The sequence below is a fragment of the Anas acuta genome, chromosome 31 (genome assembly GCF_963932015.1).
Source record: "Anas acuta chromosome 31, bAnaAcu1.1, whole genome shotgun sequence".
NCBI lineage: Eukaryota > Metazoa > Chordata > Aves > Anseriformes > Anatidae > Anas > Anas acuta.
The window spans coordinates 111,865-138,358 of NC_089009.1; the positions used below are offsets into that span (position 1 = coordinate 111,865).

The 26,494-nt window shown below is 55.9% G+C and overlaps 5 protein-coding genes and 1 long non-coding RNA gene across 7 annotated transcripts in view; 1 reads left to right on the top strand and 5 right to left on the bottom strand.

The window, feature by feature from the left end:
* The window catches only part of LOC137846239 (butyrophilin subfamily 3 member A2-like), a 46,429-nt gene extending 35,929 nt beyond the window's left edge, over positions 1 to 10,500 (bottom strand). Inside the window, exon 1 of the mRNA XM_068664071.1 lies at positions 10,445 to 10,500. The gene's annotated coding sequence lies outside the window, so the exon portion shown is untranslated. The remainder of the gene's footprint in view (positions 1 to 10,444) is intronic.
* Positions 905 to 3,600, bottom strand: LOC137846279 (butyrophilin subfamily 3 member A2-like). Its single transcript, XM_068664158.1, has 3 exons — positions 3,141 to 3,600; positions 1,920 to 2,267; positions 905 to 1,291 (listed from the first exon to the last, which is right to left on the bottom strand). Exons 1-3 carry the CDS (start codon positions 3,238 to 3,240, stop codon positions 957 to 959), a joined length of 783 nt encoding a protein of 260 aa, XP_068520259.1. The 5' UTR covers positions 3,241 to 3,600; the 3' UTR covers positions 905 to 956.
* LOC137846167 (butyrophilin subfamily 1 member A1-like) lies at positions 7,463 to 10,610 on the bottom strand. The gene is made up of 4 exons (XM_068663871.1): positions 10,445 to 10,610; positions 9,683 to 9,958; positions 9,449 to 9,553; positions 7,463 to 8,088 (listed from the first exon to the last, which is right to left on the bottom strand). Exons 1-4 carry the CDS (start codon positions 10,608 to 10,610, stop codon positions 7,463 to 7,465), a joined length of 1,173 nt encoding a protein of 390 aa, XP_068519972.1.
* LOC137846326 (uncharacterized) lies at positions 10,609 to 15,202 on the bottom strand. The gene is made up of 5 exons (XR_011090453.1): positions 14,983 to 15,202; positions 14,041 to 14,388; positions 13,108 to 13,276; positions 11,673 to 12,535; positions 10,609 to 10,792 (listed from the first exon to the last, which is right to left on the bottom strand). It is a non-coding gene; the product is annotated as an uncharacterized lncRNA (long non-coding RNA).
* Positions 15,203 to 15,957: 755 nt separating this feature from the next.
* LOC137846168 (HLA class II histocompatibility antigen, DM beta chain-like) lies at positions 15,958 to 18,607 on the top strand. Its single transcript, XM_068663872.1, has 4 exons — positions 15,958 to 16,074; positions 17,976 to 18,273; positions 18,356 to 18,475; positions 18,552 to 18,607. The coding sequence occupies exons 1-4, from the start codon at positions 15,958 to 15,960 to the stop codon at positions 18,605 to 18,607; spliced, it is 591 nt and encodes a 196-aa protein (XP_068519973.1).
* Positions 18,608 to 21,116: 2,509 nt separating this feature from the next.
* Positions 21,117 to 26,247, bottom strand: LOC137846216 (butyrophilin subfamily 1 member A1-like). 2 transcript variants are annotated; one of them, XM_068664020.1, is made up of 9 exons: positions 26,040 to 26,152; positions 24,810 to 25,152; positions 23,897 to 24,178; positions 23,663 to 23,767; positions 22,757 to 22,777; positions 22,643 to 22,663; positions 22,496 to 22,516; positions 22,305 to 22,337; positions 21,117 to 22,127 (listed from the first exon to the last, which is right to left on the bottom strand). In XM_068664020.1, the coding sequence occupies exons 2-9, from the start codon at positions 25,111 to 25,113 to the stop codon at positions 21,499 to 21,501; spliced, it is 1,416 nt and encodes a 471-aa protein (XP_068520121.1). In that variant the 5' UTR covers positions 25,114 to 25,152; positions 26,040 to 26,152; the 3' UTR covers positions 21,117 to 21,498. The 2 variants fall into 2 exon arrangements, with proteins under 2 accessions (XP_068520121.1, XP_068520120.1); XM_068664019.1 differs by having other exon boundaries at positions 21,132 to 22,127; positions 24,810 to 25,157; positions 26,040 to 26,247.
* Between the last annotated feature and the right edge of the window lie 247 nt (positions 26,248 to 26,494).

Genomic DNA, 26,494 nt, shown 5'->3' on the forward strand with positions numbered 1-26,494 from the left:
GTGCACAGACGACCTTGCTCCCAGACTTGTAGTGACCAGACTAACAAGGACTGAGGCCCAGCATTTTGCAAGACTTGTAGCATTAAGGACAGACACTTGTGCAGCTCTCTGCACCGTGCCACCAAAACACAAAGGGAAGTGAATGGGGATGGGTGGAGGACGTCCCTGTCCCAGAAGCGTCAGTGCAGAGCGGGGCAGCCCCACAGCTCGCTCCCCGTCCCCACCTTGATCCCCGTTCCTTTCATCCATCCCGGCCGTGTCCCGTGCCCAGGGCAGCCCCAGCACTCCCCACTCCCACCCCAGGCTCCAGCTGCTCCTCCAGCACCCCCGAGCCACCAGCACACAAGCCCCCAGAGCCCACCCAGACCAGGCCCTCCCGCACGGACACCACTTCCCCAGGGGCTGGGGGCAGGGACTGCAAGGACTCACCCAGCTCTCGGCTCTGTGCCGCTGAAAAGCAAATGCAGAGGAACAGGTGGTGAGCAGAGCAGCTTGGTTGCTGGGTGGGAACATGTGCAGGGGGGCTGCGCCTTGCCACCAGCCCAACGCTGCAGACATGCTCCCTGGCCTCCCACCCAAGGCCTCTTGCCTTCTCCCCTGCCTTCGTTGCCCAAGGCAGAGGCCCAAGTCGATCCTAAGGCCTTTGGCATCCCCAGGAGAACATTCCCTTCCTCCTCCTACGCACCTTCCTGGGCCAGGGCTCAGCCCTGCTCCAGACCCACGCGGGTCCCTGCAGAACACCTCCCTCCGCTCCATCCCTGTGCTGCCAGCTTACCTTGCTTTCGAAAGAGATAAACACCGAGGCCAATGGACACAGCCAAAAGCACAAGGACCAGAGCCAGAGCCACCTTCCAGGGCTGGGCGTTGTGGAAGAAGGGAGCTGAGAAAAGGCACCAGGAAAAGGGCTGCGTTTCCATGCCCGCAGGTTGAAGAGCAAGACCCAGACGTCTCCTGGGTCAGGACAAGCGCAGGGGCCAGGAACACCTCACCCTGGCTGTGCCATTTTTACCTGCAATGTGCAGGGATGATTCCCGCTCCTGCTGGAGGCGGCTGTTCTTGACCACGCAGGACAAGGGCCCCTCCATGCTACCGGTCACGATGACGGCGCCTTCGATTTCAAAGAGCCCCTCCTGGTCCTGGGAATGTGTCTGGGAGACCGAGGGCAGGTGCTGCCCGCGAGCATCCCTCCACAGCAGCTGCGGCAGCGGGTACCAGCCGGCTGATCGACACAGCACCCGGACGCCCCCGGCCTCGTAGCCCCCCAGGGAGAGGTGGGGGTCAGCGCCTGTGGCTGGGGAAAGAGTGCGTGGCTGGGGCTTGACTTGGGGAGGGATTCATTTCAAGGCAAAGACCCCATTTGCTCCCATGCCAGACACAAGAAAGACCAATCACGGTCCATGGGGTTCTGGGACTGGGTGCTCCATGCACTTACCCTAACCACAAAACCACCCCGTTAGGTTCAAAATCCAGAGACCAGGGCTGCACAATGCCACTGTTCCCAAATCACGCAGAAAACATATGTGCTGCACTCCAGCACCTCCAGGCAGCGACTCTGCACCAAGCCATGCTGGTTCAAGAAGCCCTGATACTTCCAGGAACTTCTCAGGTCTCCCCCAGCACAGAAAGCAAAAGCAAAGCAGACGTACGGCTGCTCAGAGGACTCTGCGATTCTCCCTTTGCACTGTTTGGTCTCACTGATGACACAGCTGAAGGTGCTGCTCAGCAGCCTGTGCCCAGTGCCCTCACAATATTATGAGTATTGTCTTCAAGAACACCAGTGAAAACTGACAAAACTATACAGGCAGCTCTCTCCCCAAATATTACCTCCACATCCATGGGCATGCTCCATGCTGTGAAGCAGCTGAAACATTCAAAGGACACGTAAACTCTTCCGTGGCAGCATCACCCCAGCCACTAACCTGACACCTCCAGCTCCACAATGGCTTCGTCATAAGCATCAGCATCTCCCACAGTGCAGACGTACTGGCCGTCATCAGAGGGTCTCAACCCCATGATTTGCAAGACCAGGATTCCAGCAGAGAGACCATCTCTGGCCAACTCTGTCCTCCCGGCATATGCCTCCATCTGCTCCCCATACAGGTCCTCTCCATTGCGGTAGTGGTGCACTGTCTTAGACAAATCATCCCGGATCCACCTGACCTCCAAGCTGCGAGCATCTCGTTGAGGGGACAAGTGGCAGGGCAGCACAACATCCTGCCCCACGGTGGCAGTGAGAGGGTGTCCTGGTCCCACCACCCTGAGCTGGGCTGGTGTGAGAAACAATGTTGTGTTTTTGCAGTAGGGAATTATTTTTCTGTATTTTTAGGTGTAGTCATAATAAGGAGAAATGCTAAGTAGATAAGTGGACCGTAGAAGGCCTCACTGATTCAGAATAATGTAGAAGCTTGAGAAAAACAGGATGAGCAGTGTGAGAACAGGAGAACAAAGATCACAAGTACACAAAATATAAGAAAGGAGAAAGTAAAGCATTGAAAAAAGAAAAAAAGAAAGAAAATTTGCACATGTATGGTATAGAGGAGTGTCGAGTAGCTTTTGAACCTGTAGTACTCATCCAATGAGGAAACAGGGGAAGTGATCAGGCGTCGGGTAATAGGGAATGAAAGGTTACGATTTGTTTACTGAAATGTGCTCCTGATTGGCAGGACCGATGCAATCATGAATAAAATAGCTTCAGAGAAGATCCAGTCTGAAGAAAATTACTTGAGATGTTTCTCACACTGGGCAATGGAGAAGGGCACAGAGAGGAGGTAAGATTTTGGCATCGTAAATTTAGGGGCAGTGAATGATAAAGGGCGTGAATTGGTGTGTGAGTTGGTGCGTGCTGCATCCCCCATGTCCCATGGGAAACCGCCAGGGAAACAGGAGAGGGAGGACGTGCAGGAGAAGGAGGTGTGCTGGGAGTGGGAGCCCTCTCTGCAGCATTCAGGTGGGTGAAGGAGACACAGAAAGGACAGGCAAGGCAGCAGCCATATTGCGTGAAAGAACCAAAGTGAAAGTGAAACCCAGCACGGGCGAGCTGTGTTTCGTGTCCCCCTTTTCCCAAAGCCGCTCCTCTGTCCCGCAGCAGCAAGTCTGCATGCACAGGGGGGAGAGCCCCCAGCAGCCCCACAGGATCCTACCTGAGCCCAGCTGGAGGAGGAGCAGAGTGAAGAGGGAAGTCAGGAGGCCCCTGGCATGGCCGTTGAAGCTGGGGTGGCTGCAGCCCCAGGGGAGCCCCATCTGAGAGAGAGGTCCCCCAGGGGGCAGTTGGCCCCCCAGGTGTTTTTCTCCAAGCCAAGTTAGATGTCCTTCTCAGCACTCAGCGAGCTGCAGAAAGTACAAGGCTCCGCCCAACTTTCCCAACCTTTGCCCAGTTCCTGGCTGCAATAACCCTCCTGGAGCAGCTCTGCCCCTAGGGGAATGTCTGGGGAGCTCTGCAGGGCTGGCAGCACCATCCCATTGCAGCTGGGTGCCCAGTCCACTGCCTTTAGCAAGCACTAGGTGCTTGTCCCCAGCAGGGGCCTCTCCAGACCTCCAGGGAAAGCCAGTGGCTAAGGTCGTTCATCTCCATGCATGCAAGGAGGAATCAAACTGTGAGCAATGGGAAAATGTGGAAAAGATGGCAGTGAAGAGCTGAGCAGGATCGGAGGCTGCAGGGAATGGGGCATGGCTGGGTGCTGAGCCCAGAGCTGCCACCCTTTGCCCAGGGTGCTGAAGGCAAAGTGCCAGCCCTGATCCTGGCTCCAGTAAAGCAGCCGTGGCAGAAGGTTTGCTCAGATGGGCAGGGACATTCTTCAAGAGCTTAGGTGGATAAGGAAAGTTTCTTGTTTGCTGGAGGCAAGGTCAGTCAATATGGAAGGACTACAGTGGTACTGTTTGCCTTTGTAGGGAGAAAATTAGTATGGCCAAAGCTTGAGTTGAAGCTGGACAGTATTGCCAGGGGAAATAAAATGCTTTTTTTTTTTTTTTTTTTTTTTTAGACTGCCTTAACAGCAAAAGAAGGATGAGAGAAAACATTGGTCTGTTACTTGGTGGGGATGGTCATGCAGGGTCATTCACAGAGATGTTTAATGCTTTCTTTGCCTTCAACACTGATGCTGGGCTGTGGGACCCCAGGTGCCCTGAGCTGGAGGACAGTGACTGCAGGAACGATAAAGTCCCAACAAACCCTGAATTTGTGTGGGTTTTGCTGCTACAGATGAATGCATACAAGACTATAGGGCCTGATGGGATTCATCCCAGAGTACTAAGAGAACTGGCTGAAGGCATACATCTTCCCCTCTAGGCCCTTCACCATCTCTGTGGCCCTTCTCTGGACACTCTGCAATATTTTCACGTCCTTCTTGTACTGTGGTGCCCAGAACTGCACAGAGTCCTCGAGGTGAGGCTGCAGAGCGCAGAGTAGAGTGGGACAATCATTTCCCTTGACTGACTAGCAATGCTGTGCTCGATGCACCCCAGGATATGGTTGGCCCTCCTGGCTGCTAGGGCACACTGCTGGCTGATGTTCAGCTTGCTGTCAACCACAACCCCCAGATCCCTTTCTGCAGGGCTGTTCTCCAGCATCTCGTCACCCAGTCTGCATGTATAGCCAGGGTTGCTGTGTCCCAGGTGCAGGACCTGGCACTTGCCTTTGTTAAACTTCATGCAGTTGGTGATTGCCCAACTCTCCAGTCTGTCCAGATCTCTCTGCAAGGGCTTTCCACCCTCAACAGAGTCAACAACTCCTCCCATGGGATGCCGTCCTTCCCAAACTGATCCTACATGGGCTTCCCACAGGCAGCAGCTCTCCAACAACTGCTCCAGTGTGGGTCTGTAGTATGGGGTACATCTGTCAAAGTAAACGGTTCCTGTCTGGATCGTGCATGCATGACACCTCCCCCAGACCTCCTGATCCTGCGGGTGCTCCTCTCCACGGGCTGTGGCTCTGGCCTGGGGCCTGCTCCTGTGGGGTCTCTCCATGGGTTGCAGCCTCCTCCAGGCCCCTTCCACCTCCTGCACCGGGGGCTCCTCCATGGGCTGCGGTGTGGAGATCTGCTCCACCTGTACTCCCGCTCCATCCACTAACTGCCCCAGTCCCCTAACGTCCCGTTTGATAGCCTTCAGGCTTCTCTCTTCAATGTCATCACTGCCAGCCTGCACTATCAAAGGGGATAGTAGTCAGAGGGGCAAACGAGGTTGGGAAGTTTTCTGGCAATTTCCTTGACCCTGGCCCCAGGGAGGAAGCAGACTTCCCTACAGCTAGGGTCAGGCTGACAATTAGGGCCCTTTGTTCCCCTGAGAAGGGAGTCACCTACAACAATCTCCCTTCTTTCTGTCCTGGTGGAGGCAGTCTTGAGGCGTGGAGTCGACTTCCTCACCCTAGGCATCCTCCTGGCTACACTTTCTACCTCTTCCTCAGCTACAGGTCTCTCAAGCTCCAGGGCCTCAAACCTGTTGTGGAAGGGCACCTGGGAAAGTGGGGCCTTTTGGGGAGGGCATTACATGCGATGTCGAGCAGGGACCTGTCTCCATTCCTCCTCAACTCCTAGGTCCCCTCCCTTTGCTCGACAGTGACAGGGGAGGGGGTCCACCCCCATTTGGGGTGTCTCACCCCGGTACCTCTCCTTCAGGCCCCGCAGGGAGTTGCCCCACCACTCTATCTCCTGCTCATTCTCCGTGATAGCCCTCAACCTCTCCACCTCCTCCTTGAGTTCTGCCACCAGGTGGACCAGGTCATCCACCTACCCGCACCTCACACTCACCTAGTGCCTCCTACAGATGGCAGCAAGAGGCTCAGACGCTCCCTGCACCCAGAGACCTGAACTGGTGCATTTTTGAGCGGGCAGTCAGTCTGGGTGTGTACAGACTTGCTAGAGAGAGCACTGTGCCTGGTGGAGACCATAGCCTAGCTAGCGGCAGACTGCACTTAGAGGAGGAGTTTGTATGGATGGGGAGGAACGCTCTGCCCTCCCTGCTCGCCCTGTCTGCATGAAATTGCCTGCCACTCCCTTCTGATGTGCCATGCCCTGTTTGCCCGTCCTGGTCACTGCGTTACTGGTCTTTGTGATCCCCAGGGGCAGCTTTTGAACGGCCGTGGAAGGGGCCCTGCTGGCTTCGCCTACGCTTCATCAGCCTCCCTCGCAAGGGCTGCTGGATCCTGGTGGCTTTTTCAAGTGGGCTTGATGCCGGAAAAATATAGCCCTGCCTGTGAGATTCCCTGCTCCGCTGCAGAAAGAGTCTGCCCTGGAGCTAAATGCCTTGGCAAGATGTTGCACCGGGCATTTCATTGGGATGTTACACAGGGGTGTTGTAGATCATGTTGCATCAGGCATTGCATGGGGCTGTTGCAGAGCACACTGCGTGAGGAAGTCACAGGGGGATGTTGCATGGAGAACTGCACAGCGCATTGCATTGCCCTTTGCAAGGGGATGTTGCACAGAGCAATGTCTCTTGCAGGTTGTGGCACAGGGGCATTGCACAGGGCATCTTGTGAGCATCGCATGGGGATGTCGCGTGTGACATCGCAAGGGACAATGCCTAGAGCTTGGACAGGGCGTTGCATGGGGAAGTGGCATGGGGAAGTTGTGTGGAGCTTTGCACAGGCCTTGCACGGGAGCATTGCACGGAACATTGTGTGGGGATGTTGCAGAGGGCAGGGAAAAGGGCTCGCCCACCACTGACCCCATACCCAACCCTGCTCCAGCGCAGCCCCAAGTCCGCATTATCTCCGCAGAGACAGGGAACACCCGTGTGCCTGTGCGCCTCAGCTGCCACATCGGGGGCTTCTACCCCCCCGGGGTGACCATCATCTAGCTGCACAACGGGGACATCGTGGAGCCCGACGACTACAACCCCATCTCCGCCATCCCCAATGGCGACTGGACCTACCAGACGCAGGTGTCCCTGCTGGTGGCCCCGGTGGCAGGCGACACCTACATGTGCTCGGTGCAGCACGTCAGCCTGCAGGAGCCTCTCCTGGAGGACTGGAGTGAGTGGAGAGGCGCAGGACTACGCCCGGAAGCCGGTGGTCTTGGCCTCCAAGGGAGGGCTACAAGGACGGCGAAGGCTCTGCAGGGCAAGGCGTGTGAGGAGACGGTCTGCTGCAAGACGCCTTCCCAGGCAGCAAGGCCTCAGGACACAAAGCACCCAAGAAATGCCACTGCCAGACTCCATCTTCCTGTACAAAACTTTATTTGCCACAGTCCTGCTGCTGCTGTGGCTTGATGTGCTCCAGAGGAAGGAACAAAGAGCCCCCACAGGCTGCTCATGCTCAGCACCAGGCACAGAGCACAAATCAAACCCACATTAGGAGGCAAATGTGGCTGAGACCCATGGGTGCCAGCAGAGCTTGTGCCCCAGCACAGGAGCCATGTGCAGGGCAGAGCCCAGGGGCTGCAGGGGGCCTGGCCCCTGCTTGCAGCATCCCAGCCATACTCCAGCAGCAGGGAGGAACACAGGAGAGCCCCTGCCCCACTGCCCGTCATTCCTGTGGTGCTCCAGAAGGCCCAAGGAGAGGTGATGCAGGAGTGTCTGGAGAAGGGCAGGAGGTCCCCAGGGCTGGGGACGGGGTCTGGGGGGTGCTGTCCCTCAGGCACAGCTGAATTCCCGGTGTCCTTATCCAGAACCAGGGGTGGATGCTCTCCTCATTGAAGGAGGCTGCTGAAGTGACGATCTGGACCCCATTGTCAGCGTTGATGAAAGACACCTGCCCCTGGGTATAGTCCAGACAGACCCAGATCCTCGTGGGGATAGGGGACAGGGACAAGGGAGTGGGAGGATATGTGAGAGACATGAGCTGCCCCTCATAGTACTGCACAGCCCAGGTGTCTCCGAAAAACGTTTTCATTGTCTCTTCCGTTCTCTCCATAGAAGCCTTGACCACCCCCACAGCCCACACTGAATCCTTTATCTGCTCTCCCTCCACCTCCACCAACCAGCAGTGCCTCCCCTCTCTGAAAGCCTCACGGCCCAGCACACAGCACCTATCGTCAAATCTCTCCAGTGTGTCAGGATCCTGCTGCCGTTCACTTTCCAGTCTTACTCTGCTGTTGTCCTGAGACAGGACATACATGGGATGAGCCGTGTCCGGATCCAGGGTCACCTTCACTGCAGGGACAGAAGGAGCCAGGCCATCAGGGGCAGAGCTCAGCCCTGGGCAGGCTTTCCCCAGCTCGGGGCCAGGAGCTGCCCCACGGGGCAGGAGATGGGGCACCTCTTGGCTCCTCAACATGCCCCAGGAAGGGCAGGAGAAGCACCTCAGAGGGCAACTCAACACACACCTACCTGTATTGTGAGGCAGCAGAAACTTTCTCCATGCTGGAAGGAGAGGGGAGAGCTTGTCACAGCCATGGCTGCTGCCCAGTAGGTGTGGGCAGGGTGAGGGGCCAGCCCTGGGCTGCTCTGTCCCAGCTGCCCACCCAACCCTGCACATCGCCTTGGTGTTGCCCTTGGGTCTGAACACTGGGAGACTTACCCAGCTCTGCAGCTTGTTTCTCTACAAATGAAATAGAAAAGGAAAACATGAGAAGAAAGCACAGTTTCTGATTCCATATCTCTCACTATGATGCCAATTTTTTGTTGTTTTTTTCTGTTTGGAGAGTGAGACTTACCCAGCTCTGCAGCTTGTTTCTCTGAAAAGGAAAGGAAAATAATATATGATGGGTATGAAAGTAATGCATGAGGGGAGAGTTGCATAGCCCGTGGTAGACCCAGAAAACATCCCATGACAAGGAAAAATACTGCCTTGATCAGAGGTGGGACTAGAGAAATAGTCATTGTGGTCCAGCTTTGTACAACGCTCTTGTAAGCAGAATAGTAAAGACAGACAGTTGTGCAACTTTTATCTTTGTGCCACTGAAGCCATTACGGATGTTAATAAAGGATTGTTGGAGAATGTCCGCCTCCCGAAAACATCAGTGCAGAGTGGGGCAGCCCCGCAGCTCGCTCCCCATCCCCACCTTGATCCCCGTTCCTTTCAGCCATCCCGGCCGTGTCCCGTGCCCAGGGCAGCCCCAGCCCCAGCACTCCCCACTCCCACCCCAGGCTCCAGCTGCTCCTCCAGCACCCCCGAGCCACCAGCACACAAGCCCCCAGAGCCCACCCAGACCAGGCCCTCCCACACAGACACCACTTCCCCAGGGGCTGGGGGCAGGGACTGCAAGGACTCACCCAGCTCTCGGCTCTGTGCCGCTGAAAAGCAAAGGCGGAGGAAGAGGTGGTGAGCAGAGCAGCTTGGTTACTGGGTGGGAACATGTGCAGGGGGGCTGCGCCTTGCCACCAGCCTGATGCTGCAGCCATGCTCCCTGGCCTCCCACCCAAGACGATCCTAAGGCCTTTGGCATCCCCAGGAGAACATCCCCTTCCTCCTCCTACGCACCTCCCTGGGCCAGGGCTCAGCCCCGCTCCAGACCCAGGGGGGACCCTGCAGAACACCTCCCTGCGCTCCATTCCTGTGCTGCCAGCTTACCTTGCTTTCGAAAGAGATAAACACCGAGGCCAATGGACACAGCCAAAAGCACGAGGACCACAGCCAGAGCCACCATCCAGGGCTGGGCGTTGCGGAAGAAGGGAGCTAAAAAAAGGCACCAGGAAAATGGCTGTGTTTACATGCCTGTGGGTGGAAGAGCAAGACCCAGACTTCTCCTGGGTCAGGACAAGTGCAGGGGCCAGGAACACCTCACCCTGGCTGTGCCATTTGTACCTGCGATGTGCAAGGATGATTCCCATTCCTGCTGGAGGCGGCTGCTCCTGACCACGCAGGACAAGGGCCCCTCCACGCTACCGGTCACGATGACGGCGCCTTCGATTTCAAAGAGCCCCTCCTGGTCCTGGGAATGTGTCTGGGAGACCGAGGGCAGGTGCTGCCCGCGAGCATCCCTCCACAGCAGCTGCGGCAGCGGGTACCAGCTGGCCGATCGACACAGCACCCGGACGCCTCCGGCCTCGTAGCCCCCCAGGGAGAGGTGGGGGTCAGCGCCTGTGGCTGGGGGAAGAGCGTGTGTCTGGGGCTTGACTTGGGGAGGGATTCATTTCAAGGCAAAGACCCCATCAGCTCCCATGCCAGACACAGCACAGACCAGCCATGATCCCAGGGGCTCAGGGACTGGACGCTTCAAGGAGCCACTCTCACCCCTAACCCACACCTATTGTTGGCACAGCTGAAGGACCTGCTCAGCAACCTGTGCCCACTGCCCACACAACAGCATGGGGATGGAGTTCAATGAGGGTCCCTGAGACTGAATTAAATCATTGCATTCATGCAGCTCTCTCTCAATAAAAAACCTGCAAGGGCACAGGTGTACTTCTTGGTGGACAAGTGCTCACTGACAGAGGAGAAGCCTCATCACACTCTACTGTGAGAAAGGCCTCGTAGATGGCCATGAGGATGACCGGGTCCTGGGTGGAACACACAGACCCAGGGACACCTGCACCATCCCTTGAATGCCTCAACCCAGCCACTAACCTGACACCTCTAGATCCACAATAGCTTCAGCATAAGCATCAGCATCTTCCACAGTGCAGAAATACAGGCCCTCATCAGAGGGTCTCAGTCCTGTGATTCGCAAGTCCAGCCTTCCAGCAGAGAGACCATCTCTGGCCAATTCTGTCCTCCCGGCATATGCCCCCATCTGCTCCCCGTACAGGTCCTCTCCATTGTGGTAGTGGTGCACTGTCTCAGAAATACGGTCCCGGATCCACCTGACCTCCAAGCTGTGAGCATCGCGTTGAGGGGACAAGTGGCAGGGCAGCACGACATCCTGCCCCACGGTGGCAGTGAGAGGGTGTCCTGGTCCCTCCACATTGAGCTGCGCTGTTGTGACAAACAATGTTGTTTTTGCAGTAGAGAATTATTTTTCTGTATTCCAGGGTAATTGTGTAGTCATAAGAAGGAGAAATGCTAAGTAGATAAGTGAACGACAGAAGGCCTCATTGTTCCAAAATAAGGTAGAAGCTTTAGAAAAACAGGATGAGCAGTGTGAGAACAGTAATACAAGATCACAAGTTCTCAAAACATAAGAAAGGAGAAATTAAAGTGTTGAAAAAAAAAAAAGAAGAAAAATTATACAAATATGGTATAGAGGAGTGTTGAGTAGCTTGTGAACCTGTAGTACTCAGCTAATGAGCAAACAGGGGAGGTGATCAGGCGTCGGGTAATAGGGAATAAAAGGTTATGATTTGTTTACTAAAATGTGCACCTAATTGACAGGACTGTTGCAATCATGAATAAAAGAGCGTCACAGAAGATCCAGTCTGAAGAAAATTATTTGAGTTGTTTCTCACACTGGGCAATGGAGAAGGGCACAGAGAGGAGGTAAGATTTTGCCATAGTAAATTTAGGGGAAGTGAGTGACAAAGGGCGTGAGTTGGTGCGTGAGTTGGTGCGTGCTGCGTCCCCCGTGTCCCATGGGAAATGACCGGGGAAACAGGAGAGGGAGAGGGAGGACGTGCAGGAGAAGGAGGTGTGCTGGGAGTGGGAGCCCTCTCTGCAGCATTCGGGCGGGTGAAGGAGACAGCGAAAGGGCAGGCAAGGCAGCAGCCATATTGTGTGAAAGAACCAAAGTGAAAGTGAAACCCAGCGCGGGCAAGCTGTGGGCTTGGGTCCCCCCTTTCCCACAGCCGCTCCCCTGCCCCACAGCAGCAAGTCTCTCAGCCAAAGGGGGAGAGCCCCCAGCATCCCTGCAGGATCCTACCTGAGCCCAGCTGGAGGAGGAGCAGAGTGATGAGGGAAGTCAGAAGTCTCCTGGCATGCCTGGTGAGACTGGGGCAGCCACAGTCGGAGAGAGAGGTCTCCCAGGGGGCAGATGGCCCCCCCAGGTGTTCTTCTCCAAGGGAACCCCAACAAAAGAGCGAGGTCCCTCACAGCACCCAACGATGCTGCAGGAAGCACAGGGCTATGCCCAACTTCCCAAGCCTTTTCCTACATCCTGTTTGCAATAATCCTCTAGGAGGAGCTCTGGCCCTGGAGCAGTGGGGACAAGTGTCTGGGGAGTTCTGCATGCCTGCCACTGAGATGCGGATGATGCTAAAACTTACATGAATTCATATTTAGTTACATATATAGTAAATTATCCTGATTATTGGGGATGTAGATGAGAACCTAAAAAATATCCTAATTGTTGGGGATGGAGATGAGTACCATATGAGAAGCAGATGTAAAAAGTAAGATATCGCTCAAGGGCAACGGATGAGGGAAGGACAAACAAGTCGTTAGGGAAGGACGAACATCTTGTTGGCAGGAAGCAAGGCAAAGTTAAGCAAAAAACTCCTCAATACTGTCCAACAGAAGGTCAAAGTCCAGAAAGGTAAAAAGTGTGACCTCCTCTTCCTCTTTGCCTTCATCCTGAAAGACCCCTTCCCACAACCACCAGGCTACATTGCACAGACGCAACCTGGAGGAGCTAAGGGAGGGGAGTATGGAAATGAGCATTTGGAAGAGGTCCGCCTTTTCCGAGATGTTGTGGTTTAACCTGGCTGGCAGCTAAACACCACACAGCTGTTCCCTCACTCTCCACCCTCCTTCTCTGGGATCACGGAGAGAACCGTGAAGTGAAGCCTGTGGATTGAGATAAAGTCAGTTTATTAAGACAGGAAAATAATAATAACAACAAGAAGAATAATAATAGTACTACTACTAACAGTGTGTACGAAACAAATGATGCACAATGCTCACCATCCACTGACCGATGCCCAGCCTAACCCTGAGCAGTCTGCTCCCACCCCCCCCAGCTAGCCACCCCTACAGATTGTTTAGCATGATCCGAAATGATACGGAATACCCCTTTGACCAGTTGGGGTTATCTGTCCTGGGTCTGTCCCCTCCCAGCTCCTGATGCACCCCTAGCCTGCACTCTGGCAAGACAGAGCGAGAAGCTGAAACATCCTTGGCTTGGTGTAAGCACTGCTCTGCAACAATTAAAACATCAGCATGTTATCAGCACTCTTCACATCCTAATAGAAAACATAGCACCCTACCAGCTACTAGGAGGAAAATTAACTCTAGCCTATCTGAAACCAGGACAAGGGAAAATAATGAATATGTATTAGAGCTCATGTAATATGTAACAGTGCTATTTTGAGGGAATCAATTCCCAATGTGCCTGGTGTACCGCAAAAATGTATACCTACTTTAAAACCTTATGGTTGTGGAGTCTTTTCTGTGTGTCAGCACCACCATTCCACTGCAGCTGCGTGCCCAGTCAAACACCTTCAGCAAGTAAGAGGGGCTTGTCCCCAACAGGGGCCTCTCCAGAGCTCGAGTGAAAGCCACTGTCTAGGCTCATTCATCTCCACCCATCTAAGGAGGAATCAAACAGTGAGCATTGGGACAATGCAGAGCTGCATAATGTCATGTCGAGACCTTTCCAAATTCTATCTCAAGGGTTCTTTGGTCTTTAAATTTAAGCAGTCAAACGTTGCCCCAGTTACCAAGAAGGTCAATAAAAATGTCCCTGGGGACTGACTTGGGGAGGGATTCAGTTCCAAGGCAAAGACCCCATCTGCTCCCATGTCAGACACAGCCCAGACCAGTCATGGTCCAAGGGTCTCTGGGACTGGGTGCTACATGGACCCACCCTCACCCAAAAACACCCTCCTATGTACCGGACCCAGAGAGCAAGGCTGCACAATTCCAGTGGCTTGAAATTGCCCAGAAAAACCAAGTGCTGAGCTTCAGCACCTCCAGGCAGCATCTCTGCACCAAGCTGTGCTGGTTCAAGAAGCCCCAAGACTTCCAGGAAATGTCTCAGGTCTCCCCCAGCACAGAAAGCAAAATTAAAGCAGACGTCCAGCTGCTCAGAGGACTCTGCGATTCTCCCTGTGTGCTGTTTAGTCCCATTGCTGACACAGCTGAAGGTGCTGCTCAGCAGCCTGTGCCCAGTGCCCTCACAATATTATGATTAGCGTCTTCAAGGACACCAGTGAAAACTGACAAAACTATCCAGGGAGCTCTCTCCCCAGATATTACCTCCACATGCATGGGCATGCTCCATGCTGTGAAACAGCTGAAACATTCAAAGGACACGTAAACTCTGCCCTGGCAGCATCACCCCAGGCACTAACCTGACACCTCCAGCTCCACAATGGCTTTGTCATAAGCATCAGCATCTCCCACAGTGCAGACGTACTGGCCATCATCAGAGGGTCTCAGCCCTGTGATTCACAAGTCCAGGCTTCCAGCAGAGAGACTGTCTCTGATCAACTCTGTCCTCCCGGCATATGCCCCCATCTGCTCCCTGTACAGGTCCTCTCCATTGCGGTAGTGGTGCACTGTCTCAGAGAACTTGTCCCGGATCCACCTGACCTCCAAGGTGCGAGCATCGCGTTGAGGGGACAAGTGGCAGGGCAGCACGACATCCTGCCCCACGGTGGCAGTGAGAGGGTGTCCTGGTCCCACCACTCTGAGCTGGGCTGGGCAATGGAGAAGGGCACAGAGAGGTGGTGAGATTTTGCCATCATAAATTTAGGGTCAGTGAGTGACAAAAAGCGAGCTGTGTGTGAGTTGGTGCATGCTGCGTCCCCTGTGTATTGTGGGAAACCACCAGGGAAACAGGAGAGGGAGAGGGAGGACGTGCAGGAGAAGGAGGTGTGCTGGGAGTGGGAGCCCTCTCTGCAGCATTCGGGCGGGTGAAGGAGACAGCGAAAGGGCAGGCAAGGCAGCAGCCATGTTGCGTGAAAGAACCAAAGTGAAAGTGAAACCCAGCGCGGGCGAGCTGTGGGCTTGGGTCCCCCCTTTCCCACAGCCTCTCCCCTGCCCCACAGCAGCACGTCTCTCAGCCAAATAGGGAGAGCCCCCAGCATCCCTACAGGATCCTACCTGAGCCCAGCTGTAGTGACGAGGAAAGTCAGGAGACCCCTGGCATGGCTGGTGAGGTTGGGGCAGCCAGAGCCCCAGGGGAGCTGTGGGCTCGGGTCCCCCCCTGTCCCACAGCCTCTCCCCTGCCCCACAGCAGCACGTCTCTCAGGCAAATAGGGAGAGCCCCCAGCAGCCCCCCAGGATCCTACCTGAGCCCAGCAGAGTGACGAGGAAGGTCAGGAGGCCCCTGGCATAGGTGGTGAGGTTGGGGCAGCCACAGCCCCAGGGGAGCCCCATCGGAGATTGAGGTCCCTCGGGGGGCAGGTGGCCCCCCAGGTGTTTTTCTCCAAGCCAAGGTAGATGTCCCTCACGGCACTCAGCAGAGCTGCAGGAAGCACAAGGCTCCGCCCAACTTTCCCAACCTTTGCCCAGTTCCTGGCTGCAATAACACTCCTGGAGCAACTCTGTCTTTGGGCAATGTCTGGGGAGCTCTGCAGGGCTGGCACCACCATCCCATTGCAGCTGGGTGCCCAGTCCACTGCCTTTAGCAAGCACGAGTTGCTTGTCCCCAGTAGGGGCCTCTCCAGACCTCCAGGGAAAGCCAGTGGCTAAGCTCGTTCATCTCCATGCATGTAAGGAGGAATCAAACTGTGAGCAATGGGAAAATGTGGAGAGATGGCAGTGAAGAGCTGAGCAGGATCGGAGGCTGCAGGGAATGGGGCACAGCTGGGTGTCGAGCCCAGAGCTGCCACCCTTTGCCCAGGGTGCTGAAGGCAAAGTGCCAGCCCTGATCCCATCTTCATTAAAGCAGACTTGGTAGAAGGTTTGCTCAGATGGGCAGGGACCTTCTTCAAGAGCTTAGGTGGATAAGGAAAGTTTCTTGTTTGCTAGAGTCGAGGTCAGTCAATATGGAAGGACTACAGAGGTACTGTTTGCTTTTGTAGGTAGAAAATTCATATGGCCAAAGCTTAATTTGAGTTGAACCTGGACAGTATTGCGAGGGGAAATAAAATGCTTTTTTCTTTTTTTTTTTTTTTAAACTATCTTAACAGCAAAAGTAGGATGAAAGAAAGCATTCGTCTGTTACTTGATGGGGATGGTCATGCAGGGTCATTCACAGAGATGTTTATTGTTTTCTTTGCCTCAACACTGATGCTGGGCTGTGGGACCCCAGGTGCCCTGAGATGGAGGACAGTGACTGTAGGAATGATATAGTCCCAACAAACCCCGAATTTGTGTGGGATACGCTGCTCCAGATGAATGCATATAAGACTATAGGGCCTGATGGGATTCATCCCAGAGTACGAAGAGAACTGGCAGAAGTCATACATCTTCCCCTCAAGGCCCTTCACCATGTCTGTGGCCCTTCTCTGGACACTCTCCAATAGTTTCACATCTTTCTTGTACTGTGGTGCCCAGAACTGCACAGAGTCCTCGAGGTGAGGCTGCAGAGCGCAGAGTAGAGTGGGACAATCATTTCCCTTGACCAACTAGTAATGCCGTGCTCGATGCGCCCCAGGGTACAGTTGGCCCTCCTGGCTGCCAGTGCACACTGCTGGCTCATGTTCATCTTGCTGTCAACCACAACCCCCAGATCCCCCTCTGCGGGGCTGCTCTCCAGCATCTCATCCCCCAGTCTGTACGTATAGCCACGGTTGTCCTATCCCAGGTGTAGGACCTGGCACTTGCCTTTGTTAAACTTCATGTGGTTGGTGATTGCCCAGCTCTCCAATCTGTCCAGATCTCCCTGCAAGGGCTTTCCACCCTCAACATATTCAACAACTCCTCCCATGGGATGCCGTCCTTCCCAAACTGATCCTACATGGGCTTCCCACAGGCAGCAGCTCTCCAGCAACTGCCCCAGTATGGGTCTGTAGTATAGGGTACATCTGTCAGGAGCAAACTGTTCCAATCTGGGTAACCCATGGGTTGCAGCTCCCCCCAGACCTCCTGATCTTCTGGGGACTCCTCTCCACGGGCTGTGGCTCTGGCCTGGGGCCTGCTCCTGTGGGGGCTCTCCATGGGCCACAGCCTCCACCAGGCCTCATCCACCTGCTGCACCAGGGGCTCCTCCATGGGCTGCAGTGTGGAGATCTGCTCCACCTGTACTCCCGCTCCATCCACTAACTGCCCCAGTCCCCTAACGTCCCGTTTGATAGCCTTCAGGCTTCTTTCTTCAATGTCATCACTGCCAGCCTGCACTATCAAAAGAGGATAGCAGTCCTGAGGCATGGAGTCAACTTCCTCACCCTAGGCATCCTCCTGGCTACACTTTCTACCTCTTCCTCAGCTCCCGGTCCCTCAAGCTGCAGGGCCTCAAACCTGTTGTGGAAGGGCACCTGGGAAGGTGGGGCCGGCAGCGGGTGGCATCGCCTGCAATGTCCACAGGGACCTGTCTCCATTCCTCCTCAACTCCTAGGTCCCCTCCCTCTGCCTGACAGCGACAGGGGAGGGGGTCCACCCCCATTAGGGCTGTCTCACCCCGGTACCTCTCCTTCAAGCCCTGCAGGGAGTTCCCCACCACTCTATCTCCCGCTCACACTCCCTGATAGCCCTCAACCTCTCCACCTCCTCCTTGAGTTCTGCCACCAGGCAGACCAGGTCATCCACCTGCTCGCACCTCACACACACACAGTCTCTCTGCCTCCCGCAGATGGCAGCAAGAGGCTCAGACACTCCCTGCACCCAGAGACCTGAACTGGTGCATTTTTGAGCGGGCAGTCAGTCTGGGTGTGTACAGACTTGCTAGAGAGAGCACTGTGCCTGGTGGAGACCATTGCAGCCTAGCTAGCGGTAGACCGTCATTAGAGGAGTTGTTCGTATGGTCCGGGGGGGAACGCTCTACCCTCCTGGCTCACTCTGCCTACATGAACTGCCTGCCACTCCCTTCTGATGCACCATGCCCTGTTTGCCCTCCAAGATCGCTGCGTTCCTGGTTGTTGCGCTCCCCATAGGCAGCGTTTGAATGGCCAAGCAGCTCACCTGCTGGCTCAGCCTACGCCTTGTTAGCTTCCCTGGTGAGGGCTGCTGAGTCCTGGCGGCTCCTTCAAGTGGGCTTGATGCTTGAAAAAAGTAGCACTGCCTGTGGGATCCCGTGCTCTGCTGCAGAAAGAGTCTGCCCTGCAGCTAAATGCCTTGGCAAGATTTTGCACTGGGCATTGCAAGGAGATGTTGCACCGGGTATTGCATGGGGGTGTTGTAGAGCATTCTGCATGAGGACGTTCCAGTGCAGACCCAAGTCCTCATCATCCCCGTGGAGACGGGGAATGCCCGTGCGCCCGTCTGCCTCAGCTGCCACATCTGGGGCTTCTGCCCCCCCGAGGTGACCGTCATCTGGCTCCACAATGGGGACATCGTGGAGCCCGACGACTACAACCCCATCTCCGCCATCCCCAACGACGACTGGAGCTACCAGACGCTGGTGGCCCCGGTGGCAGGCGACACCTACACGTGCTCGGTGCAGCATGTCAGCCTGCAGGAGCCTCTCCTGGAGGACTGGAGTGAGTGGAGAGGCGCAGGACTACACCCGGAGGCCGGTGGCCTTGGCTCCTTGCTGCCACTCACCCGGCCGTGTCCCCGCAGGTCCTGGACTGATGCCGGAGGTGACGATACTGGTGGTGGTGGCCACTGTGCTGATGGTGCTGGGACTTGGCTTATTTCTCACGGGCGTCTACCGCTTCAGGGTCAGGCCTCCTGCCCTGGGTGAGTGGCCGGGGAGAGCCGGGGCCGTGGTCAAGGGTGACGAGGACTCTGCTCACTCCTCTTCTCCCCCCCGCAGGTTACACTCCCCTCCCTGGAGACAACTACCCCGCAGGTAATGGTGTCCCCATCTGAAATGGCGAGGGGTGAATCATCCCATCTCTCATCCTTTGTGTTTCCCCCTTCCCCAGGCAGCATCTGAGGACCCCCAGACGGACACCTCCCGGCACCGACGGCTCCTGGTTGGCCCCATCTCAGACCCGATGCCGTGGTGCTGACAATAAAGATGCTCCACAAGCCCCGCTGGTGTCTCTGCAGAGTTCTGGGGACAGGGCAGAGGCTCACACACTCCTACGGTGTCTCACCAAGTGGAGCGAGTGTGTGGGGGCCATGGCATGGGACCCCAAAGGGAAGGAATCGTCCCGCTCTGCTCGGCCTGCTGTGGCCTTGCCTCAAGCACTGCATGCAGCTGTGGGCAACACAGCAGATGAAGGGCGTGAAACTGTGCGAGAGCCTCCAAGGGAGAGCTATGAGGACAGCGAAGGTTCTGCACGGCAAGTCTCCTGAACTTGCCCCAACAGGGGCAGGAGAAGCACCGCAGAGGGCAACCCAATGCACACCTACCTGTATTGTGAGGCAGCAGAAACCTTCTTGATGCTGGAAGGAGAGGGGAGAGCTGGTCACAGCCCACGTCTGGTGGCCAGTGGGTGTGGGCAGGGTGAGGGGCCAGCGCTGAGATGTCATGCAGCCCAAGCTCTGTGACACTCACCCAGCTCTGCATCTTGTTCCAGTGGAAAAGGAAGAGAAAAGTAAGGCATGAGAGAGGGGAGTTGCTCAGCCCATGGCTGCTGCCATGTAAAATTACCAAATCTTTGGGTTTATTAAGGCAGTCTTACCGATCTTTGCATCTTTTCTCACTGGAAAAGGAAAGCAAAAGCAATGCATGATCAGAGAAGAGTTCTTCAGATTCCATGACTAATTCCATGGCTAGACCCGAAAATTTTTACCCTGGTGAAAGGTCAGAGACAGTCTTGCTCTCAGAATAGGAGGGACTAGACTAACAGGGAGCAAGACTCAGCTTTGTGCAAGGGTTTTGCATGTGGAGCATTAAGGACAGACACGTGTGCAGCTCTCTGCACTGTGACACGAAAAGGCACAGGGAAGTGAATGGGGAGGGGTGGAGGACGTCCCTGTCCCAGAAACATCAGTGCAGAGAGGGACAGCCCCGCAGCTCGCTCCCCGTCCCCACCTTGATCCCCGTTCCTTTTGGCCATCCCAGCTGTAACCCGTGCCCAGGGCAGCCCCAACTCCAGCACTTTCCACTCCCCTGTGAGGGGCCAGCTCTGGGTGCTCTGTCCCGGCTGCCCACCCTCCCCTGCACATTGCCGTGGTGTTGCTCTGGGGCTCAAGGACGGGGACACTCACCCAGCCGTGCAGCTTGTTTCTCTGTAATGCAAATCAAAACTATTGTGTGATCAGAATGAAGAGCTTCTCAGCCCATGGCTGGACTTTGATCACATCTCATGAGTGGGAAATGACCAACTTGCACCCAGATTGTGAGAGATATGACTAACAGTCAGCCAGAACCAGCTTTGAGCAAGTCCTGTGCATGTGGAGCAGTAAGGACAGACACTTTTGCAGCTCTCTGCACCGTGCCACCAAAACAAAAGTGGAATTGAATGAGGACAGGTGGAGGACGTCCCTGTCCCAGAAGCGTCAGTGCAGAGTGGGGCAGCCCCGCAGCTCGCTCCCCGTCCCCACCTTGATCCCCGTTCCTTTCAGCCATCCCGGCCGTGTCCCGTGCCCAGGGCAGCCCCAGCCCCAGCACTCCCCACTCCCACCCCAGGCTCCAGCTGCTCCTCCAGCACCCCCGAGCCACCAGCACACAAGCCCCCAGAGCCCACCCAGACCAGGCCCTCCCGCAGGGACACCACTTCCCCAGGGGCTGGGGGCAGGGACTGCAAGGACTCACCCAGCTCTCGCCTCTGTGCCGCTCCCCTCCCTGGAGACAACTACCCTGCAGGTAACGGTGTCCCTAGCCGCGTCCCCATCGCCAAGGGGTGAATCATCCCATCTTACACCGTTTGTGTCCCCCCGCTACCCACGTAACATCTGAGGACCCCAGACAGACACCTCCCGGCACCGGTGGCTCCCGGTTGGCCACATCTCAGACAATAAAGATGCTCCACAAGCCCCGCTGGTGTCTCTGCAGTGTTCTGGGGACAGGGCAGAGGCTCACACACTTCTATGGAGTCTCACCAAGAGGAGCGGGTGTGTGGGGGACATGGCATGGGACCCCAAAGTGCCAAGGGTGCCCTGGGGTGCCTCAGGCACGGCACTGCTGGCCGGCCAAGGGAAGGGATCGTCCCGCTCTGCTCGGCCTGCTGCGTCCTCGCCTCGAGCACTGCGTGCAGCTGTGGGCACCGCAGCAGACGAAGGGCGTGAAACTGTGCGAGAGCCTCCAAGGGAGGGCTACGAGGACGGCGAAGGCTCTGCAGGGGAAGGCGTGTGAGGAGACGGTCTGCTGCAAGACACCTTCCCAGGTAGCAAGGCCTCAGGACACAAAGCACCCAGGAAATGCCACTGCCAGACTCCATCTTCCTGAGCAAAACTTTATTTGACACAGTCCTGTTGCTGCTGGGCCTTGATGTGCCTCTGAGGAGGGAACAAAGAGCCCCCACAGGCTGCTCATGCTCAGTACCAGGCACAGAGCAAGGATCAACCCCAAACTAGGAGCCAAAGGTGGCCTCCAATGGCTGGCAGCACACAGTGACCACATCCCTTGCCCTGGGGTCTGCAAGCAGAGGGGAGAGGAGCGTGGAGAGCTGCTGCAGCCCCTGTGCTGCCCGCTGGGGCTCAGAGGCAGGGTGAGAGCCGTGGGTGCCAGCAGGGCTTGTGCCCCAGCACAGGAGCCGCGTGCAGGGCAGAGCCCAGGGGCTGCAAGGGGTCTGGCCCCTGCTGGCAGTACCACAGCCCTGCTCCAGCAGCAGGGAGGAACACAAGAGAACCCCTGGCCCCACTGCCCCTCATTCCTGTGCTGCTCCTGCAGGATGAAGGAGAGGTGATGCAGGAGTGTCTGGAGAAGGGCAGGAGCCCCCCAGGGCTGGGGACGGGGTCTGGGGGGTGCTGTCCCTCAGGCACAGCTGAATACCCTGAGTCCACAACAGGAACCAGGGGCGGATGCTCTCCCCATTGAAGGAGGCTGCTGTGAAAGTGAAGATCTCGACCCCATTGTCAGCGTTGATGAAAGACACCTGCCCCTGGGTACAGTCCAGACAGACCCAGATCCTTGTGGGGACAGGGGACAGGGGCAAGTCAGTGGGAGGAGATGTGAGAGACATGATATTTCCATGAAAGTACTGCACAGCCCAGATCCCTCCTTCAGGGCTCCCTTTGAAATACCCCTTCCTCTCCACAGAAGCCCTGGCCACCCCCACAGCCCACCAAGTATCCTTTAGCCGCTCTCCCTCCACCTCCACCAACCAGCCGTGCCTCCCCTCTCTGAATTCCGCATGGCCCAGCACGCAGCGCCAGTTGTCAAATCTCTCCGGTATTTCAGACACCTGCTGCCATTCCCTTTCCCATCTCACACTGCTGTTGTCCTGAGACACAACAAGCTGGGGATGAGCCGTGCGCGGATCCAGGGTCACCTTCACTGCAGGGAGAGAAGGAGCCAGGCCATCAGGGGCAGAGCTCAGCCCTGGGCAGGCTTTCCCCAGCTCGGGGCCAGGAGCTGCCCCATGGGGCAGGAGATGGGGCACCTCTGGGCTCCTGAACATGCCCCACCAGGGGCAGGAGAAGCACCTCAGAGGGCAACTCAACACACACCTACCTCTATTATGAGGCAGCAGACACCGTCTCCATGCTGGAAGGAGAGGGGAGAGCTGGTCACAGCCCATGGCTGGTGGCCAGTGGGTGTGGGCAGGGTGAGGGGCCAGCCCTGGGCTGCTCTGTCCCAGCTGCCCACCCTCCCCTGCACATCGCCTTGGTGTTGCCCTGGGGCTTAAATGCAGGGACACTCACCCAGCTCTGCAGCTTGTTCCTCTGAAAAGGAAAATAAGAGCAATGCATTGATGAGAGGAATCGGGTTCTTATCAAGTGGCTGCTACAAAGGAATGCCCTCCAGTTCATTCAGTCCTGGGGGGAGGGTGCAGGGAAAGAGAGACTCACCCAGTCTTTCAGCTTTTTCTTCTGGAAAAGCATAAGGAATACATGATCAGAGGGAAAAACTTCTCATCCCATGTCTATACCACAAATTCTTTCAGTTCATGGATGGATACTCACCTATCTCTGCAGCTTGTTGCACTGGAAAAGAAAGAGAAAAGCAATGTACGGTCAGAGGGGAGTATGCCCATGGAAGACACCAAATGAATTCTCCTTGGGGAAGGAGACTTCCCCAGCTTTGCATCCTTTTTGGCTGCTATAAAAAGCAAAAGGAATGAATGGTCAGAGTGGAGAGACTTTCACCACATTGCTGCTTCCATGGCTAGATGGCTAGACCCCAAATTCTTTTGCTGTCATGTATGTGTACAGACCAACCTGCTCCCAGACTTGTAGCGACCAGACTAACAAGGACCGAGGCCCAGCTTTTTGCAAGACTTGTAGCATTAAGGACAGACACTTGTGCAGCTCTCTGCACCGTGCCACCAAAACGCAAGTGGAAGTGAATGGGGATGGGTGGAGGACGTCCCTGTCCCAAAAGCATCAGTGAAGACCGGGGCAGCCCCGCAGCTCGCTCCCCGTCCCCACCTTGATCCCCGTTCCTTTCAGCCATCCCAGCCGTGTCCCGTGCCCAGGGCAGCCCCAGCCCCAGCACTCCCCACTCCCACCCCAGGCTCCAGCTGCTCCTCCAGCACCCCCGAGCCACCAGCACACAAGCCCCCAGAGCCCACCCAGACCAGGCCCAGGCCCTCCCGCAGGGACACCACTTCCCCAGGGGCTAGGGGCAGGGAGTGCAAGGACTCTCCCAGCTCTCGGCTCTGTGCCGCTGAAAAGCAAAGGCGGAGGAAGAGGTGGTGAGCAGAGCAGCTTGGTTGCTGGGTGGGAACATGTGCAGGGGGGCTGCGCCTTGCCACCAGCCCCACGCTGCATCCGTGCTACTTGGCCTCCCACCCAAGGCCCCTTCCTCCAGACCCACGTGGGTCCCTGCAGAACACCTCCCTCTGTTCCATCCCTGCGCTGCCAGCTTACCTTGCTTTCGAAAGAGATAAACACCGAGGCCAATGGACACAGCCAAAAGCACGAGGACCAGAGCCAGAGCCACCATCCAGGGCTGGGCGTTGTGGAACAAGGGAGCTGAGAAAAGGCACCAGGAAAAGAGCTGTATTTTCATGCCTGGGATTAGAAAAGCAAGACCCAGACTTCTCGCAGCTCAGGACAAGTGCAGGGGCCAGGAACACCTCACCCTGGCTGTGCCATTTGTACCTGCGATGTGCAGGGATGATTCCCACTCCTGCTGGAGGCGGCTGCTCCTGACCACGCAGGACAAGGGCCCCTCCACGCTCCCGGTCACGATGATGGCGCCTTCAATTTCAAAGAGCCCCTCCTGGTCCTGGGAATGTGTCTGGGAGACCGAGGGCAGGTGCTGCCCGCGAGCATCCCTCCACAGCAGCTGCGGCAGCGGGTACCAGCTGGCCGATCGACACAGCACCCGGACGCCCCCGGCTTCGTAGCCCCCCAGGGAGAGGTGGGGGTCAGTGCCTGTGGCTGGGGGAAGAGCGTGTAGCTGGGGCTTGACTTGGGGAGGGAGTGAGTTCCAAGGCAAAGACCCCATCTGCTCCCATGCCAAATACAGCCAAGAACAGCCACGGCACCAGGGTCTCAGGGACCAGGCACTCCATGCACTAATGCTCACCCCAAAAACCATCCCGTTAGGTTCAAAATCCAGAGAGCAGGGCTGCACAATGCCAGTGACCCCAAATCATGCAGAAAATACATGTACTGTGCTCCAGCACCTCCAGGCAGCGTCTCTGCACCAATTTGTGCTGGGTGATGAAGCCCTGAGACTTGCAGGCAACGTCACAGGTCTCCCCCAGCACAGAAAGCAAAAGTAAAGCAGATGTCCGGCTGCTCAGAGGACTCTGCGACTCTCCCTGTGTGCTGTTTGGTTCCATTGCTGACACAGCTGAAGGTGCTGCTCAGCAGCCTGTGCCCAGTGCCCTCACAATATTATGATTATTGTCTTCAAGAACACCAGTGAAAACTGACAAAAGTATCCAGGGAGCTCTCTCCCCAAATATTACCTCCACATCCATGGGTATGCCTCATGCTGTGAAACATCTGAAACGTGCAAAGGACACGTAAACTCTGCCCTGGCAGCATCACCCCAGCCACTAACCTGACACCTCCAGCTCCACAATGGCTTCCTTATAAGCATGAGCATCTTCCACAGTGCAGACGTACAGGCCATCATCAGAGGTTCTCAGCCCTGTGATTCGCAAGTCCAGCCTTCCAGCAGAGAGACCATCTCTGACCAACTCTGTCCTCCTGACATATGCCCCCATCTGCTCCCCATACAGGTCCTCTCCATTGCAGTAGTGGTGCACTGTCTCAGAGAACTCTTTCCGGATCCACCTGACCTCCAAGGTGCGAGCATCGCGTTGAGGGGACAAGTGGCAGGGCAGCACGACATCCTGCCCCATGGTGGCAGTGACGGGGTGTCTTGGTCCTACCACTCTGAGCTGCGCTGGTGTGAGAAACAATGTTGTGTTTTTGCAGTAGGGAATTATTTTTCTGCATTTGAAGGTGTAGTCAGAATAAGGAGAAATGCTAAGTAGCTAATTGGACCATAGAAGGCCTCACTATTCCAAAATAAGGTAGAAGCTTGAGAAAAAGAGGATGAGCACTGTGAGAACAGGAGAACAATGATCAAAAGTTCTCAAAATATGAGAAAGGAATAATTAAAGTGTTGAAAAAAAAAAAGAAAGAAAGAAAAATTATACATATATGGTATAGAAGAGTGTTGTGTGTCTTGTGAACCTTTAGTGCTCATCCAATGAGGAAACAGGGGAGGTGATCAGGTATTGGGTAATGGGGAATAAAAGGTTAGGATTTGTTTACTAAAATGTAGTCCTGATTGGCAGGACCATTGCAATCGTGAATAAAAGAGCGTCACAGAAGATCCTGTCTGAAGAAAATTATTTGAGATGTTTCTCACACTGGGCAATGGAGAAGGGCACAGAGAGGAGGTAAGATTTTGGCATCGTAAATTTAGGGTCAGTGAGTGACAAAGGGCATGAGTTGGTGTGTGAGTTGGTGCGTGCTGTGTCCCCCGTGTCCCATGGGAAACCAGCGGGGAAACAGGAGAGGGAGAGGGAGAAAGTGCAGGAGAAGGAGGTGTGCTGGGAGTGGGAGCCCTCTCTGCAGCATTTGGGCGGGTGAAGGAGACACAGAAAGGGCAGGCAAGGCAGCAGCCATATTGTGTGAAAGAACCAAAGTGAAAGTGAAACCCAGCACGGGCGAGCTGTGGGCTCCGGTCCCCCCTTTCCCAAAGCCGCTCCTCTGCTCCAAAGCAGGAAGTCTGCATGCAGAGGGGGGGAGAGTCCCCAGCAGCCTCTCAGGGTCCTACCTGAGCCCAGCCGGAGGAGAAGCAGAGTGACAAGGGAAGTCAGGAGATCCCTGGCATGGATGGTGAAGCTGGGCTGGCCGCAGCCCCAGGGGAGCCCCATCTGAGAGAGAGGTCCCCAAGGGGGCAGTTGGCCCCCCAGGTGTTTTTCTCCAAGCCAAGTTAGATGTCCCTCACGGCACCCAGCAGAGCTTCAGAAAGCACAAGGCTCCGCCCAACTTTCCCAACCTTTGCCCAGTTCCTGGCTGCAATAACCTTCCTGGAACAGCTCTGCCCCTGGGGCAATGTCTGGGGAGATCTGCAGGGCTGGCAGCACCATCCCATTGCAGCTGGGTGCCCAGTCCACTGCCTTTAGAAAGCACGAGGTGCTTGACCCCATTGGGGGCCTCTCCAGACCTCCAGGGAAAGCCAGTGGCTAAGGTCGTTCATCTCCATGCATGCAAGGAGGAATCAAACTG